Source organism: Pleurodeles waltl, chromosome 11 (genome assembly GCF_031143425.1).
Source record: "Pleurodeles waltl isolate 20211129_DDA chromosome 11, aPleWal1.hap1.20221129, whole genome shotgun sequence".
In the NCBI taxonomy this organism is placed as follows: Eukaryota; Metazoa; Chordata; class Amphibia; order Caudata; family Salamandridae; genus Pleurodeles; species Pleurodeles waltl.
In genome coordinates this window covers 506,710,821-506,724,604 of record NC_090450.1, presented here as the reverse complement: position 1 = coordinate 506,724,604, position 13,784 = coordinate 506,710,821, and the positions used below count along the sequence as shown (strand labels likewise).

Sequence of the window (13,784 nt, the reverse complement as noted above, 5' to 3'; positions counted from 1 at the left end):
GACACAGTGTCCATCACAGTGTAGGTGTTTTCTAGATCAATATGATATTTTCAGCGTAATCTGCAATTTCCTTGGCACATCAAGTTAGAAGTTGGCTATTGGATGCCTAAGGCAAAAGACACCTCCAACACACCAAACAAAAAAAAAGAAATAGCTGCTGTGTCTGGATAATATGCTGCATGTCTAAACACTTATAAGGTGCAAAAGACAAGACTTGTTGGCTATGCCGGTGCTTGTTTATATTTGGCGCCACCAGGTAAAATAAGTGATTGTATATTCCTTGTGGTTAAATGACTATTTAAGTACCAGACACCTGGTCGTTTTAAACACCAGTTGCATTTTAATCATGACTATCATTGCACTTCACATCTGGACACTTCAGAAAAATTGGTTTGCAAGCACACTGTATATTAATTGTTGTTTTTACCATGACTTGATTGATGAAAATCGCATATGTTAGCAACTGCAAATATTACATTTACTATTTTGTAGCATAATATATGTTATCTAATATTTTGTGTAGATTGAGGAATTTGAAGATCCTCCACCTAAGGCCACTAAAAGATCTTCCAAAGGTAAACATGAACAAAGTAAAGAAAAAGAACGTCAGATTCCAAGGAGCAGTTCTTGTTTCGACATCGAATCAGAAGAGGACCCCATATGTTTGACTCCTGACTCTCCTACGACTCCAGTTAACAAAACATTGCCTAGTACACCTAAATCTAAAAAGAGAGGTATCTCTGGTAGAAATGTAAAGGTAATAAATAGTAATGCAGTGAAAGCACTAGACGTGGATCACACACGTGTTAATGAGGAGGCCGCAGGCAGTCCTGAGACACCTTTATTTGAATCAAACTGTAGCATTTTTAACTTTGGCATTGAAATTTCTGAAGACATTTTACAGTGGACTGCAGACATACTGAGCCATAATTTGCCAATTGAGAATAGAGCGTTGGATGACGGAAGCATGGAGGAAGGCACAGTGAGGAAGATGGCACAATCAAAATCAGAGTAAGTGCTTTTGTACTTATTTAAATCATTTTGCATCAATCGTTGTGAACTAATGGCAGATCATGGGTTTTAGTCTCTCCGGTTTTGTTCCACTTTGCTATAACACAGTGTGTAGACTTTTGCTTTGTCACTAGCTTATTATACAAATTACAAATCTATCTGGCGTATCCAGGCATCTTTGAGTACTGTTATGAGTGTAATTGCCAGACATCTTATTGGATTGTATTAATCTCTGTGAAGACTTTCCTCCCCATGTCCATCTGATCCCTGTGGATTAGACATTTCAAGTCCAATTTGTTTTGTACAACCATATATACATAGGTGTTATTTTGTTTTCAAAGTTCTATGGAAGCTGATTACACATTATTTCTTTACTTTAAAATGTCCAATTTTGCATACAGCTGATGATATTTTTTTTATTAATGTCTATTTAAAAAAATGACAATGAAGTGTTACATACAAGTTAGATGAAGCAATTGCCTCAAGACTTGGGGCTCACAATCACCTTTGTAACCATCCCACTGAGGATATTAATAAGTACTTATGTTATGTAAAGATGCATGGGACAGGTAATGCAATATTTAATCGTGTCATGTACTCAGCACATGGGGCGCAGAAAAGCGAAACAGGTGAATTAATCTGTGATTAAAAAACATTTAATTAAATAATATTGTGTCATCCAATCACTGATTTGTTTTCCTCACAAAATTCGTAATGGCTATAAAATGCACACATACATATTCAATAAAACGTAATTGAATGTATATAAGATCTACATTTCAAGACAATACTACACACACACATACAGGATTGTATGACTTTACAACGCATGCCTAAGCCATGCATGTGTTTACCCTGCATGTGACTTTTACCACGCATAATAATTAAGGTAAGCAAACCCTGTCTCTCTCTATCCATACAAAAAGTGTTTTTTGTTTTGCTAATAACTTTTGCACTGTTTTGTCAAATCTTCACAAGTGTTTCAAAACTAGTACAACAGCAGTTTGGGTGCTATCTTGAAAGTTTTGTGGTGATTCGTCAAGCAAGAGGGCAAGAAAAAGGGGGGTCCCATAACACTTTCTCCCAATGCAATTTCCCGTAGGGATTTTGAACACAATTACAGCCCAAACCACAATAAGGAATTACACCACATTTGGCAGAAACGCAGCTCTTGGTCTAGAAAGAGCCCATTTTATTATTTGATGTAAATCCATTCAGAAGTTTTAGAGTAGTTAAAGAAAAAACTAATTTGTATATTTAGGTACGCAGAGCCTCAGCGGATCCGAGAGATCTCATACTGACATTTGAATGGCTTCCAACACTTAAACCAGGAAGCCAAGGCACAAAAATAAAGTGAAAAAAAAGAAAGAAAAGGGGGCAGGGTAGGAATGCCCTGGCCCTGGTGCTGGGGTTGCCGAGAGAGCCCGCCAGGGCTAAAAAGCAATTATAAAAGACATTTTGCCACAAAATCACAGATATTTGCAAATCCGCAACAAAATCTTTTTTTTTTTTTAAAAAAGGCCCAGCTCTCCCAGTGCTGCTGCATCACTCTTGCTCCTGTTTTCTCCTTGCTTGTTCCGCCGTTTTTTTGTGTGCCCTTTCCTTGCTTTTCCCTCGGTCTCACTGCTTTCACATTGCTTTACACCGTTTTATCAAGTGCCTTCTCTTTGCTTTTACCTTGTTCTCGCTGCTTTCACCTTTCTTTTTCACCTGTTTTTTTTGTTCGCCTGCCCCTTGCTTTTCCCTTTTTTCACTGCTTTCTCCTTACTCTTTCTTCCCTATTTTGTGTGCCCGCTCCTTGCTAGTCCCTCTGTCTCAATGCTTTCTTCTTGCTTTTTCCCCCTGTGTTTAGTGTGCCTTCTCCTCGCTTTCCCTTTTTCTCACTGCTTTTACCTTGCTTTTTCACCTGTATTTGTGTGCCCCCTCCTTGCTTTTCTCTGGTTTTCACTGCTTCTGCCTTTTTACATCCATTTTTTGTGTGCATGCTCCTTGCTTTTCCTCGTTTTCACTGCTTTCTCCTTGCTTTTTCCCCTGTATTTTGTGTGCCTTTTCCTTGCTTTCAGTGGCAGCCAGCCAAAACTGGTGGGGCAAATATTCAACCCACTGACAGGTACTGGTAAGAAAACCAGCAGGGAGATAACCCTAAAGAAGTAAACCAATTCTTTCCGTACTTGCAAATTCTGTTGGACTATATTGTCACATGTCAAATTTCACTTGATTACTTTTACATAGAAAAACTATATAACTTCTCATTGGAATTCATGCCCAGAGGTTCTTTATGATCCATCTCCAATATGAGGGTAGCCTCCTGTCTCCTTAACTGCTCTTCTAAATTTCCCCCTCTCCAATCCTTTAATATATGGATTAATCCACTATATCGTAATTCTGACACATCTTTTTAGAATTCTCTAAGAAAATGTTTGACCACTGCGCATGTCACATCCCCATTATTGATGGCTCTAAGATTTTGAAGAATCTTTTTATGCAATGGTAGTGGGGTACCGCCTATGTAAATCTTTGGACACGTACATTCCAACATGTATTCAACAAATGTTGTCTTACAATTAATAGTCTCCTTTATACCAACTCCTTTTCCGCATTTCGTATCATATTCTGTTTTATTGTGTCCATATTTACAGGCCTTACATTTAGTATACTTCCTAAAACCTAGAGCAGGTTTCAACCAATTCCCTTCCTCTTTACTTTGTTTCAATTCACTTCTAACCAAATGTCTCTCATGGATGCCGATCTCTTGTGACTAACACTAGGGGCCTGATTTTAACCTTGGGTTCCGCCGCCAAAAGACCGCCCGCCGGCCCAGAGGAAATGCCCCTGCAACGAGGACGCCGGCTCAGAATTGAGCCGGCGTAGTTGCAGGGGTGCGACGGGTGCAGTTTGCACCCGTCGCGTATTTCAGTGTCTGCATGGCAGACACTGAAATACTTTGCGGGGCCCTCTTACGGGGGCCCCTGCAGTGCCCATGCCAGGAACAGGATGGCGGTAGGGGGTGTCAGAAGCGCGCTCCGCAGCCATGGAGGATTCCCCCGAGCAGCGGAAAGTCGGCGGGAGACCGCCGACTTTCCGCTTCTGACCGCGGCTGAACCGCCGCGGTCAGAATGCTCGTGGGAGCACCGCCAGCCTGTTGGCGGTGCTCCCGTGGTCGGTGGCCCTGGCGGCCACCGGCCGCCAGAGTTAGAATGACCCCCTAGGTCTCTTATCTACCATATCCCCTATCAGTGGGTCTCTCTTTATCAAATGCCAATGTCTGTTCATAGCTTTTCTTACTAACTTGTGCTGCCTGTTATACGTCATTATGAACCTGTGCTTTTGCCTTTGTTGGGACTTTTTAGTTCCCACAAACAGGGCTTCTTCTCTCTTTATTTTTCTCACTCTTTTTTTCGATGTCATCAAACAATCTTTAGTGTATCCTCTCTGTTCAAATCTTTCGCACATTTCTTTTTATATCCTCATATACTCTCTCTTGGTACTGCACAGTTCCCCTTAGGGGATATGTTTAATCATAAATTTTGGATGGAAACTCTGGGCATGGAGGTTTGAATTCCCTGCAGTACTTTTTCTGTGCAGTGTGGTGATCAACCTCTGTTCTTCTACTCTTAGTCGTACATCTAAAAATTCCATCTCCTGGTTACTGATTTTACATGTGAAGGTTAAATTTAAACCATTGATATTTATTTCCCTCACAAACTCTTCTTCTGATTTCCCTTTATAAATTATGAAAAGGTCATCAATGAACCTTACCCATAATATAATATAATATTTTGGGCCCACCTCTCAAATTTCTGGTCGTGGAGCACCTGCTCCTCCCACCAGCCAATAAGCAAATTTGCATAACTGGGGGCAAAGCAGGTGCTTATCGCAGTCCCACTCACTCACAAACTCACTCATTCACCCACACAGATACATCCATTGAATCTGCCATACATTAACTGACCCAATCCCATACTCATCCATAGACCTGCTCAGATACCCAGTCACACATCCATAGAACTACTTACACTCGGGATGATGTCATCAGTGATGTCATTCAGGAGGTCATCAGTGAGGTCACTGACGATGTCATGAGTGATATAAAATGTGAGGTCAAAGCAGTGCATTTCAGGGGCGTAAGTTATAGTTAGCTTAGGTAACTATAACTGCTGAATTTCACTGGTTTTGTATGTCTGAAATGGGACCGAACTATAACGTTCTTGTAACCTTTGTTTCCTTCAGTGAAGAAGGAAAAAAAAAGAAATTTTATATATATATCTATATATATATATATATATATATTATTATTTTTTTGGGTGGGAAGAACCCGAATGCCTCCTTTTAAAAATTTACTCCTAATCTTCCTCTACCACTACCGACCCCAATAAACCCTAGATTAAAATTGCACTTACCACCCTTCCCACTACTCCCCTGAATCCTAAAATTACCCTTACCACTCTGTACCACTACGCACCCCTATACCTTCAAATTATCCTTACCATCCTTTAAAAATTACCTTCACCTAAAACTTAAAATTACCCTTACCACCCTTTATCACTACCCACCCCAAACCTTAAATTACCCTTACCATCATTTACCACTACCCACCCCTAAACCCTACAATTACCCTTACAACCCTTTACCACTACCCACCCATGACCGTAAAATTACACTAACATAAACACATATATATATACCAACCTACTTACGTTAAACATATTTACAATGAGTGGTGAAGGCATCTGCGTGGTATAGCATGAGTGGTAGAGACTGCGTGGTAAAGGCTTTGCATGGTAAAGGGTGTTTCCCCGCGCACACAAGCTATGTTAAGTCTGCCGGGTTTTAAATAAATTCTCACTTTGTGAGGTGAGGTGGAGGATGTGGGGTCTGGATGGGGGATCGGGTCTGATGAGGGGCAGATCTTTGAACTGTATAGTTTCTGAATAATTATGGAGGTGCTTTTATGGTGGACAGAGCATGTACACGAATAGTGGGTTTGTGCAAAGCACTATCAGAGCCATTTCGTACCCCTGTCCCAAAAAATAAAACAAAAGCTACTAAAGTTGTCGCTCTTGTCCTGGGAATATGTGTAATTCCCCCTGGAAATCACCTGTGCAGAGCCTCCTCAGAGGAACTGAAAACCCACCCTCTGCAGGGATTTCTAGCTTACCTTTTGTTCCACTGTGTGATATCTGCTCTTCACTGGGTGATCATGAGAACAGAGTCGATATCATAAGAAGGGCTGAAAAAAGCTCAAAAAAGTCTTGCACTAGCATAACATGACAGGCATTCAAAACAAAACTGCAACAGTTAAGGTATAAAACCAATTCTATTCTGCTGAAGTCTTCCCCTGGAAAAAAAGTGTTGGGCTCTACTATTGCAAAACATTAATCGTAATACATTCATTTACCCAACATTATTACCCAAACCTCATGGATTTAATGCCTGAATACCATGCAGACAATTTGAGTGGTGTAAACACAAAAGAGAGTTTGTGATAATATAGATGCTGATTAATGGGCAATCATAATTTTTGACAACTAAGAAGTTGACACTGAAGAGGGTACTATAAAATAGCGTAATCTACATACAGAGGTTCAAATCAAGATTCATTATTGAAACATAGTTGTAATTCTAAACCATAAAAATGAGGAAGATCTTACCTCATACTAGCTTTAGAATCTCAGGCAAAGTTTGCACATTTTTAATTTGTTTTAAAAACTATACATTGCTATAGATCCTTAACAGCGACCAATAAAAGGTTTCTCTAAGGTGATCTTACCCAGATCTTATAACCACTGTCTGAATATCACAGGTCATAATACTAATTTCTATGTAACTCTTCTGTGTACTTGATCGGCCATTCAGAGATTTAACCAATTAACTTTTTCAGTCTTCAGAACACTAATCACTTGCTAAATGGTCAATTGACTGTAGGGTTATCACCCCAACAAATCATAACATCCTGCAAATATGGGTAAACCACAAAGCTGCTTTATTGGTATTCACCCCCAAATAAGGCTTATTCAGCACTCATAAGTAACAGCTACTTAATATTATATCACTGAATACTTTCGCTGTTCAGAAATCATTGTAAAGAAATTGTTTTCTAAAAAGTTATAACCCCACAATAAAGCACACCACCTATAGACTCCACTGAAAATTTCGAGTACTGTTAATGGTATCATCCGAAAGCTTGAAAAACACCTAACTCATTTAGCGATAGTTAATTTAGGGGTTCAGTTGCAATAGCTTAGAATTGCACATTGTACATTACGAAGACGATTGTAAAGCGCCCTCTAATACATATCTGTGTGTGGAACAATGAGAGCCAAGGCCCTGCAAAAAAGTTATGAAATTGAAATTAGTTTGAACTGGGGAGATTTATAGCTATGCATTTGTCCTTATCATGTTTACCTATGATAGTAAACACATGCTAAACAGTTATCAAAGTAAAGCAGATGAACTGATAGCAGTTGGACATATCATGTTGTCAAAAATGCATATTGTGGTATGTTTTCAAATTCAAATATGAAAGGGAGAGACCGATTTTTCATTTAATTTGTGTTTACTGTTTTCTGGTTGAATATCCATTTTTGGTCCTTCAAGATGTGAGATTGAGTAGTATCGCCTTCCCTCTTAATTGGAATAATCAGGTCCCTAAGCACCCATTTGAAAGTGGCCACAGAGTTTCCTGATACACAGAAATGTTTAACTACGGATGGTCTACAATGTGTTCCAGATAATGATTGGTGCTCACCTAGTCGCTTTTTTATGTTTCTGCTCATGTAGCACAGGCACCTAAAACAAAACTCTAGAGTAAGAAGCAGAACGTGTTTGGTGATTCTCACTTTGTGATTGTCTTCCTATATTCGCATGTTCTAGTTTCATTTATGAAAGCACAACATTCACAGCAATCATGTTTGTGCTAGTCCACAATAGGTAGTAGTCTCACATGGTTTAAAGATGCTAATTTTCTACTGAAATAGAAAATTATTAAGCACATTGTTGTTTTGAATTTGGACTTCTTCAGAAAGTTAACAGAAGGTCCTTGTGTTAATGTTTGTTCATCTAACACCCCATGCAGCCTGTTAAATGATGAAAGCAAGGAATGTGGCAACTCAACATCTCTTTGAGCTATTTCAGTTATCAATGAGCAACTTAACAGAATAAGCATAGCTCTCTTTCATTTATTCGACAATTACAAATAATTTTGTATCAATATATAGAGATTACCCCATATTCATTAACAGCCTTTACCACTCACTGACTTTATCACGCATATGTCTTTACCATGCAGTGCCTTTGCCACACATTCCTTTCCAACAAAATTATAAGTATATAGCAGGTAAATAGATAGATAGGTAGATAAGGACATTTTAGGGTTTAAGGTTGATAAGAGTATTTGGGTAGTATGATTATGTTTAGGGTGGGAAGGGCATTTGGGTGGTATAGGTATTTTTGTGGTTTAGGGTGGATAAAGTCATTTGGGTAGTAAAGGGGTTTTGTTAGGATTTGGGGTGGGTAAGGGTATTTGGGTGGTATAGGTATTTGTAGAGTTTAGGGTGAGTAGGGCATTTGGGCGGTAACGGAGTTTTAGGGGTTAGTGATAGGTAAAGGTATTTGGATAGTAAGGGTATTATAGTGTTTAACGTGGGTAAGGGTATTCGGGTAGCATGTATAGTTTTAGGGTTAGGGTTGGCACAGGCATTTGTGTTGTAAGTGTGTTTTTAAGGTTTAGGGTGGGAGAGTAATTGGATGGTATAGGTATTTTTAAGGTTTAGGGTGGGTAAGGTTATTTGAGTGATAAGGGTGTTTTTAGGGTTTAGGGTGAGTAAGGGTGTTTGGGTGGTATAGGGCTTGGGGTGAGTAAGGGCATTTGGTGGTAAGTGTGTTTTTAGGGTTTAGGATGGGTATGCACATTTGGGTGAGATAGGTATTTTTAGGGTTTAGGGTGGGTAAGGGAATTTGGGTAGTATAGGTATTTTTAAGATTTAAGGTGGGTAAGGGAATTTGGGTGTTAAGGGTGTTTTAGGGTTTAGGGAGGGTAAAGGTATTTTGGTGGTAAGGGTGTTTTAGGGTTAGGGTGGGTAAGGGTATTTGGGTGGTAAAAGTATTTTTAAGGTTTAGAAGGTGGTTGAGCTTATGGGTCAGGAGTCAACCAGGGAATGGATATAATTTGTACTTACTTGATAAAGGCAATACATGGTAAAGGCAAGGCGTGGTAATGAACGCATCGTAAAGGCATGTGTGGTAATTGCATCTGTGGTTTCGTCATACAACCGTGTTCTGCAATCTAATAGATTCTACAAAAAAAGGATGTCATGTTCAAATGATTGATACATCATGCTATAAAAAATACGAGTTCTGTATAAGTAAAACAGGTGTTCTTATTAATGGATAGATGGCTTAAAATAGTAGATAGGAGTTTAGAATGTGTCATGTTCGTGCAGCATTTGTAATCTCATTTCATATTTGAGTTTAGATACAGGCAGAAATGGGCCACAATTGAATTGCTTCTGCGTCGAGGTGCGGACCCCAATGTTTCCAGTGTCCCTATGCATGCTTTATTCTTTGCTGTTAAATCGGCAGATGTCCACGCAGTGCAAGTGCTACTGGAAAAAGGTGCACGGACTGACATCCGTCTTCCAACAAAGGTAAGAAACATGTCAAATATAAATGTGATAGAATCAGTATTTCACAGTGGTTCATTGTATAGGAAATGTTAAAGATTCTGATTAGTGATTATACTAATGAAGAACTGAGTTCTCCTCCTTCCCCTTCTGTGTGTATGGTCAGGGAGCAGATGACGTACTAGTAATGGAAAGAGAAGTACTTAAATCTCTCCTCACATATGAGTTTTTAGGTGGGATAATGTCGTGCTTCTGTCCCGTCTCAGGTTCACTAGGTATTTTTCTTTGATGTATTGTGTATTTGTACCCACTATTCATCTGTGAGCTTTGGGCCAATTGCTCTTTTAAATTGCCTTATGCATTCAACAGTATATTAGTGTGTTTTTCTGCCTTTTTATATATTTTAATTTTTAATATTGTACTTTTTGTTTGTATATACATATATATAAAATGTGGCAGTGCTCTCACTCTCTCTATATATATATATATTTATATATATATATATATATATATATATAGTATAAAATTCACCAAAAAAACAAAGGTTACATGGACCTTATAGTGAGGATCAGAATTATCAGAATTTACATGCACAAAACCATGGAAATTCAGCTGTTACAGTCAGAGGTATTTCAAGTAACTATACCTCATGCCCTTCGGTATCTCGCCATGCACAGTTTTTAGGAACATTTGCATTTCCTGCGAACGTTGCAATGCTATTATCAATGATGTCATAGAAGATGCAATCACTGATGTGATATGTGGGGTAATTAACAGTGCAGACAAGGATTCAATTTATAGTTACCTTAGGGCACTAGTTGCCATAAGAAAAGTGTTTTTTGACTTGGCTATATCTTTGGCACCGTTTGATGACTCTTCACAACATTTTACAAAAAGAAAGTGTGCCCAAGTGTCTTGTTGTGCATGGAAAGTTTCAGGGTGATCCATCAGTCGGATTCCAAGAATAAAAGGGTTGTGGGGGGGGAGTTAAATAAAAGTGCTTTATAGGGGATTTTGAACACAATTACATCCTGAACCGATGTATGGGATTACACCAGATTTGGCAGAAGGGTAGCTTTTGGTCCAGAAAGCACACTATTTGTTATTTGGTGTAAATCAGATTAGTGGATTTACAGAAATTAAAGGAATTCCAAATTTGTATATCTAGGGTTGTGACGACTGCAAATACTGCTGATCTTCTGCTGAGATCTGATTAGTTGCCAGCACTTCAATCAGGAAGTGTTGGCCGCCATTTTGGGATTCTGCTTCAGCTGAGTCACAAAAATAAACGCAAAAAAAAGGGGACGGGCATGAATACCCTAACCCTCTCGTCTTGGGGCAGGGGTCCCACTGAGATCCCACAAAGGCAAACAAGTATTTATTTAAAATTCACTGCCAAGTTTGAGAATATTTGTGAACTTGAAATAACTCTAACAATAACAGCTGAATTTCCATGGTTTTGTACATTTCAAATGTGGGGCAAACTATAACGTCCCTGTAACCTTTGTTTTTTTTAAGTAAAAAAAAAAAAAAAAAATATATATATATATATATATATATATATATATATATACCTTCATATAATTTACAGTTTTTAGAACTACTTTGCCACTCACTTAAGCTGCTGTCTTTAAAGATTCAGGGTGATTCATTAACTGGGGGCTGAGAACAAGAAGGGATCCCGAAACACTTTTTACCTATGCAACTTCTATTGGGATTTAGACATGACTACAGCCTGAACCACTGGACAAAATTACACCAAATATGGCAGAAAGCTAGATCTTGGCCTAGAAAGCCCCTTTTTTGTTAGTTGGTGTAAATCCGTTCAGTAGTATTTAAAGTTAAAAAAAATAGAGATATCTAGGAACACAAATCCTCCATGGATACGACAGTCCCCGTGCTGATATCTGATTGGCTGCCAATACTACAACCATTTTTTTGCTGCTCCCTGCGTGCAGGAGCAAATAGACCACGGCTTCCCAAAGGACCTCACAAGTGTTTGTGGTGCAGAGGAACCTGAGCATATCTCCACCAAACAAAGAATCATTTGCTTCATATAATTACCCTTGTTTGGTGGAGATTCAGCTGTTTGCAGATTTGCTGTCTCTGTTAGCACAGAATTCAGTTGGAAGACACTTGCAGAACAATAACATTCCCAAAATTATACCACACATGGTCACTGGAGGCATTACCTCAAGCTCCTTTATGTAGTGGTAGAGTAAAATGTGCACTATACATTTAGCCAACAAGGTAGCACTTACTAATTAACCAGTAGAAAGTACTCCAGTTGGGTAGACATTTTGCACAAAACTGTGGACTCTTCTTGAAAAATAAGCAGGTGAGGATCCATTCTGGCACCAAAAGTTAATTTCACAGAAATTAAACCTCAACAGGAAGAACCTAAAAAAATAAACATAGCAGGTGCCCCAGTTGAAGCTCTACTCTGTAAAGGGCAGACGCTCCCAACTTCTTGAACTTATCCAAGGCAAAGCAAGGGTGTTTTCTCTGCAGTTCCACATTAAAAAATGCCTGCAGCCAGCCCCCACAGCGCACATCCAAAGGGCATGTGTGGCGTGGAGTTAGGTACCTACCGGGAGTTGCCCGCAGGGACCTGGCCGCAGTGTAGGCCCTACAGAAAACTCCGTATATACATGGCCTGGGGTTAAGTGGCTGGGGGTATTGGCCACAGGAATTGGCACAGACCAGGCCCTATGACCAACCCACGCCCCGCATGGCCGAAGTCCGTACGTGATGCAGGGTTGGATGCGAGGGTTTGGCACTTCTACTTACCCCACATATTACATAGGTAATGACATCTTCTATGACATCATTGATAATGTCACCACAACATTCGCAATAAACAGGGGTGTAAAGTTATAGTTACCTTAGAACACTAATTTTAGTGACGTGGGATAAGTAAAACTATAACTGTTGAACTTCTATGGTTTTGTGCATGTAAAATATGAACCTAACTATAATGTCCCCCTAACCTTTGGTTTTCTACTGAATATATATATGACAGGTAAAATTCCCATGAGATTCTTCACATGGTACACCATTATCACAAGGCCATCTCCTCACGGTCCTCCTGCAGAAACACTACAACTAGGCCACCGTGATCTTCTAAGACAGAGAAGTATTCCTTTTTCCAAGTTTCAGGTTCAAGGACACTATGGCTTATAATAGAATCAGCCTACCATAGACTGGACATGAGCTAAAGGAAGAATTGTTGAAAAAAGGCATACTGTTGCTGTATTCCATCTCTAACTATAGCGGGACCTTTTAGCTGTTAAATCTAAATAATGGAGACTTAGTAGCACAGGGAAATGCCGAACAATCCATGTTATCACTTTTATTTTTTTATATTCTCTACTGCCACAATAACTGGATCATTGCTACTATTAATAAAAGCCTCTAATCGTACTTGTCCAGACGTCTTATGTGTTTGTGCTGATCTGGAAAAAAGGTAAGGTTAACACAGAAAAAAATACCTGTTCTCTGAGGCAGTAGTGCAATAAGCATGTGGAAAAAGGGGCAAGAATCAAAATTATTTCGAGCAAGATTTGTATGTCATACTAAGGCATAGTGGAACATATCAGAGGATGGTGAATCGCTAGTGGGGTATTCTGAAGAAGGTATTGTGGAGCCATGATGGAACATAATTTGTACAGTAGAAGCATACTTGCACATGATAATATATGATAGAGTCTGGTGCACATAACTATTTATTTTGGTTTTGATGTTTTATTATAAGCTCCATCTTTTCCCAGTTAAATACGTGGAAACCACAAACACACAAAGGATAACCATGGATTACCCAATAACAAAGAAGCAAAAGTAGAGCCAAATAGATTGTTTGTGGTCAGTCCTGTGCCAGACTTATTTAGCGAAATTCAGACATTTGATGAAACCTTGTTCATGGACCCAGATATTCTGACAAACCTGGTGGATTTTCTTTAAGTGATCCAAATATAGGTGTATGCTGCTTCTCTAATTAAAGGGGGTTACAGGCAAAATGCCTGGGAAGCCCAACTGCCCTTTCTGAAGCCTGAGTGAATTCAGTAGCGACTACCTATTCTTTGAATGCCTGACTAAACAAGTTCTAACATCTGCAGCTCACTGCATTGAGCCCTTTGTTCCAGATATCAGATT

General features: G+C 39.2%; 1 protein-coding gene across 2 annotated transcripts in view; it reads left to right on the top strand.

The window, feature by feature from the left end:
- Positions 1-13,784, top strand: part of ANKMY1 (ankyrin repeat and MYND domain containing 1) — a 384,121-nt gene that overhangs the window by 165,529 nt on the left and 204,808 nt on the right. For both annotated transcript variants that reach the window (XM_069213891.1, XM_069213893.1), the window contains 2 exons: positions 524-1,011; positions 9,485-9,656. In XM_069213891.1, the coding sequence (XP_069069992.1) occupies positions 524-1,011; positions 9,485-9,656 (660 nt within the window). The remainder of the gene's footprint in view (positions 1-523; positions 1,012-9,484; positions 9,657-13,784) is intronic.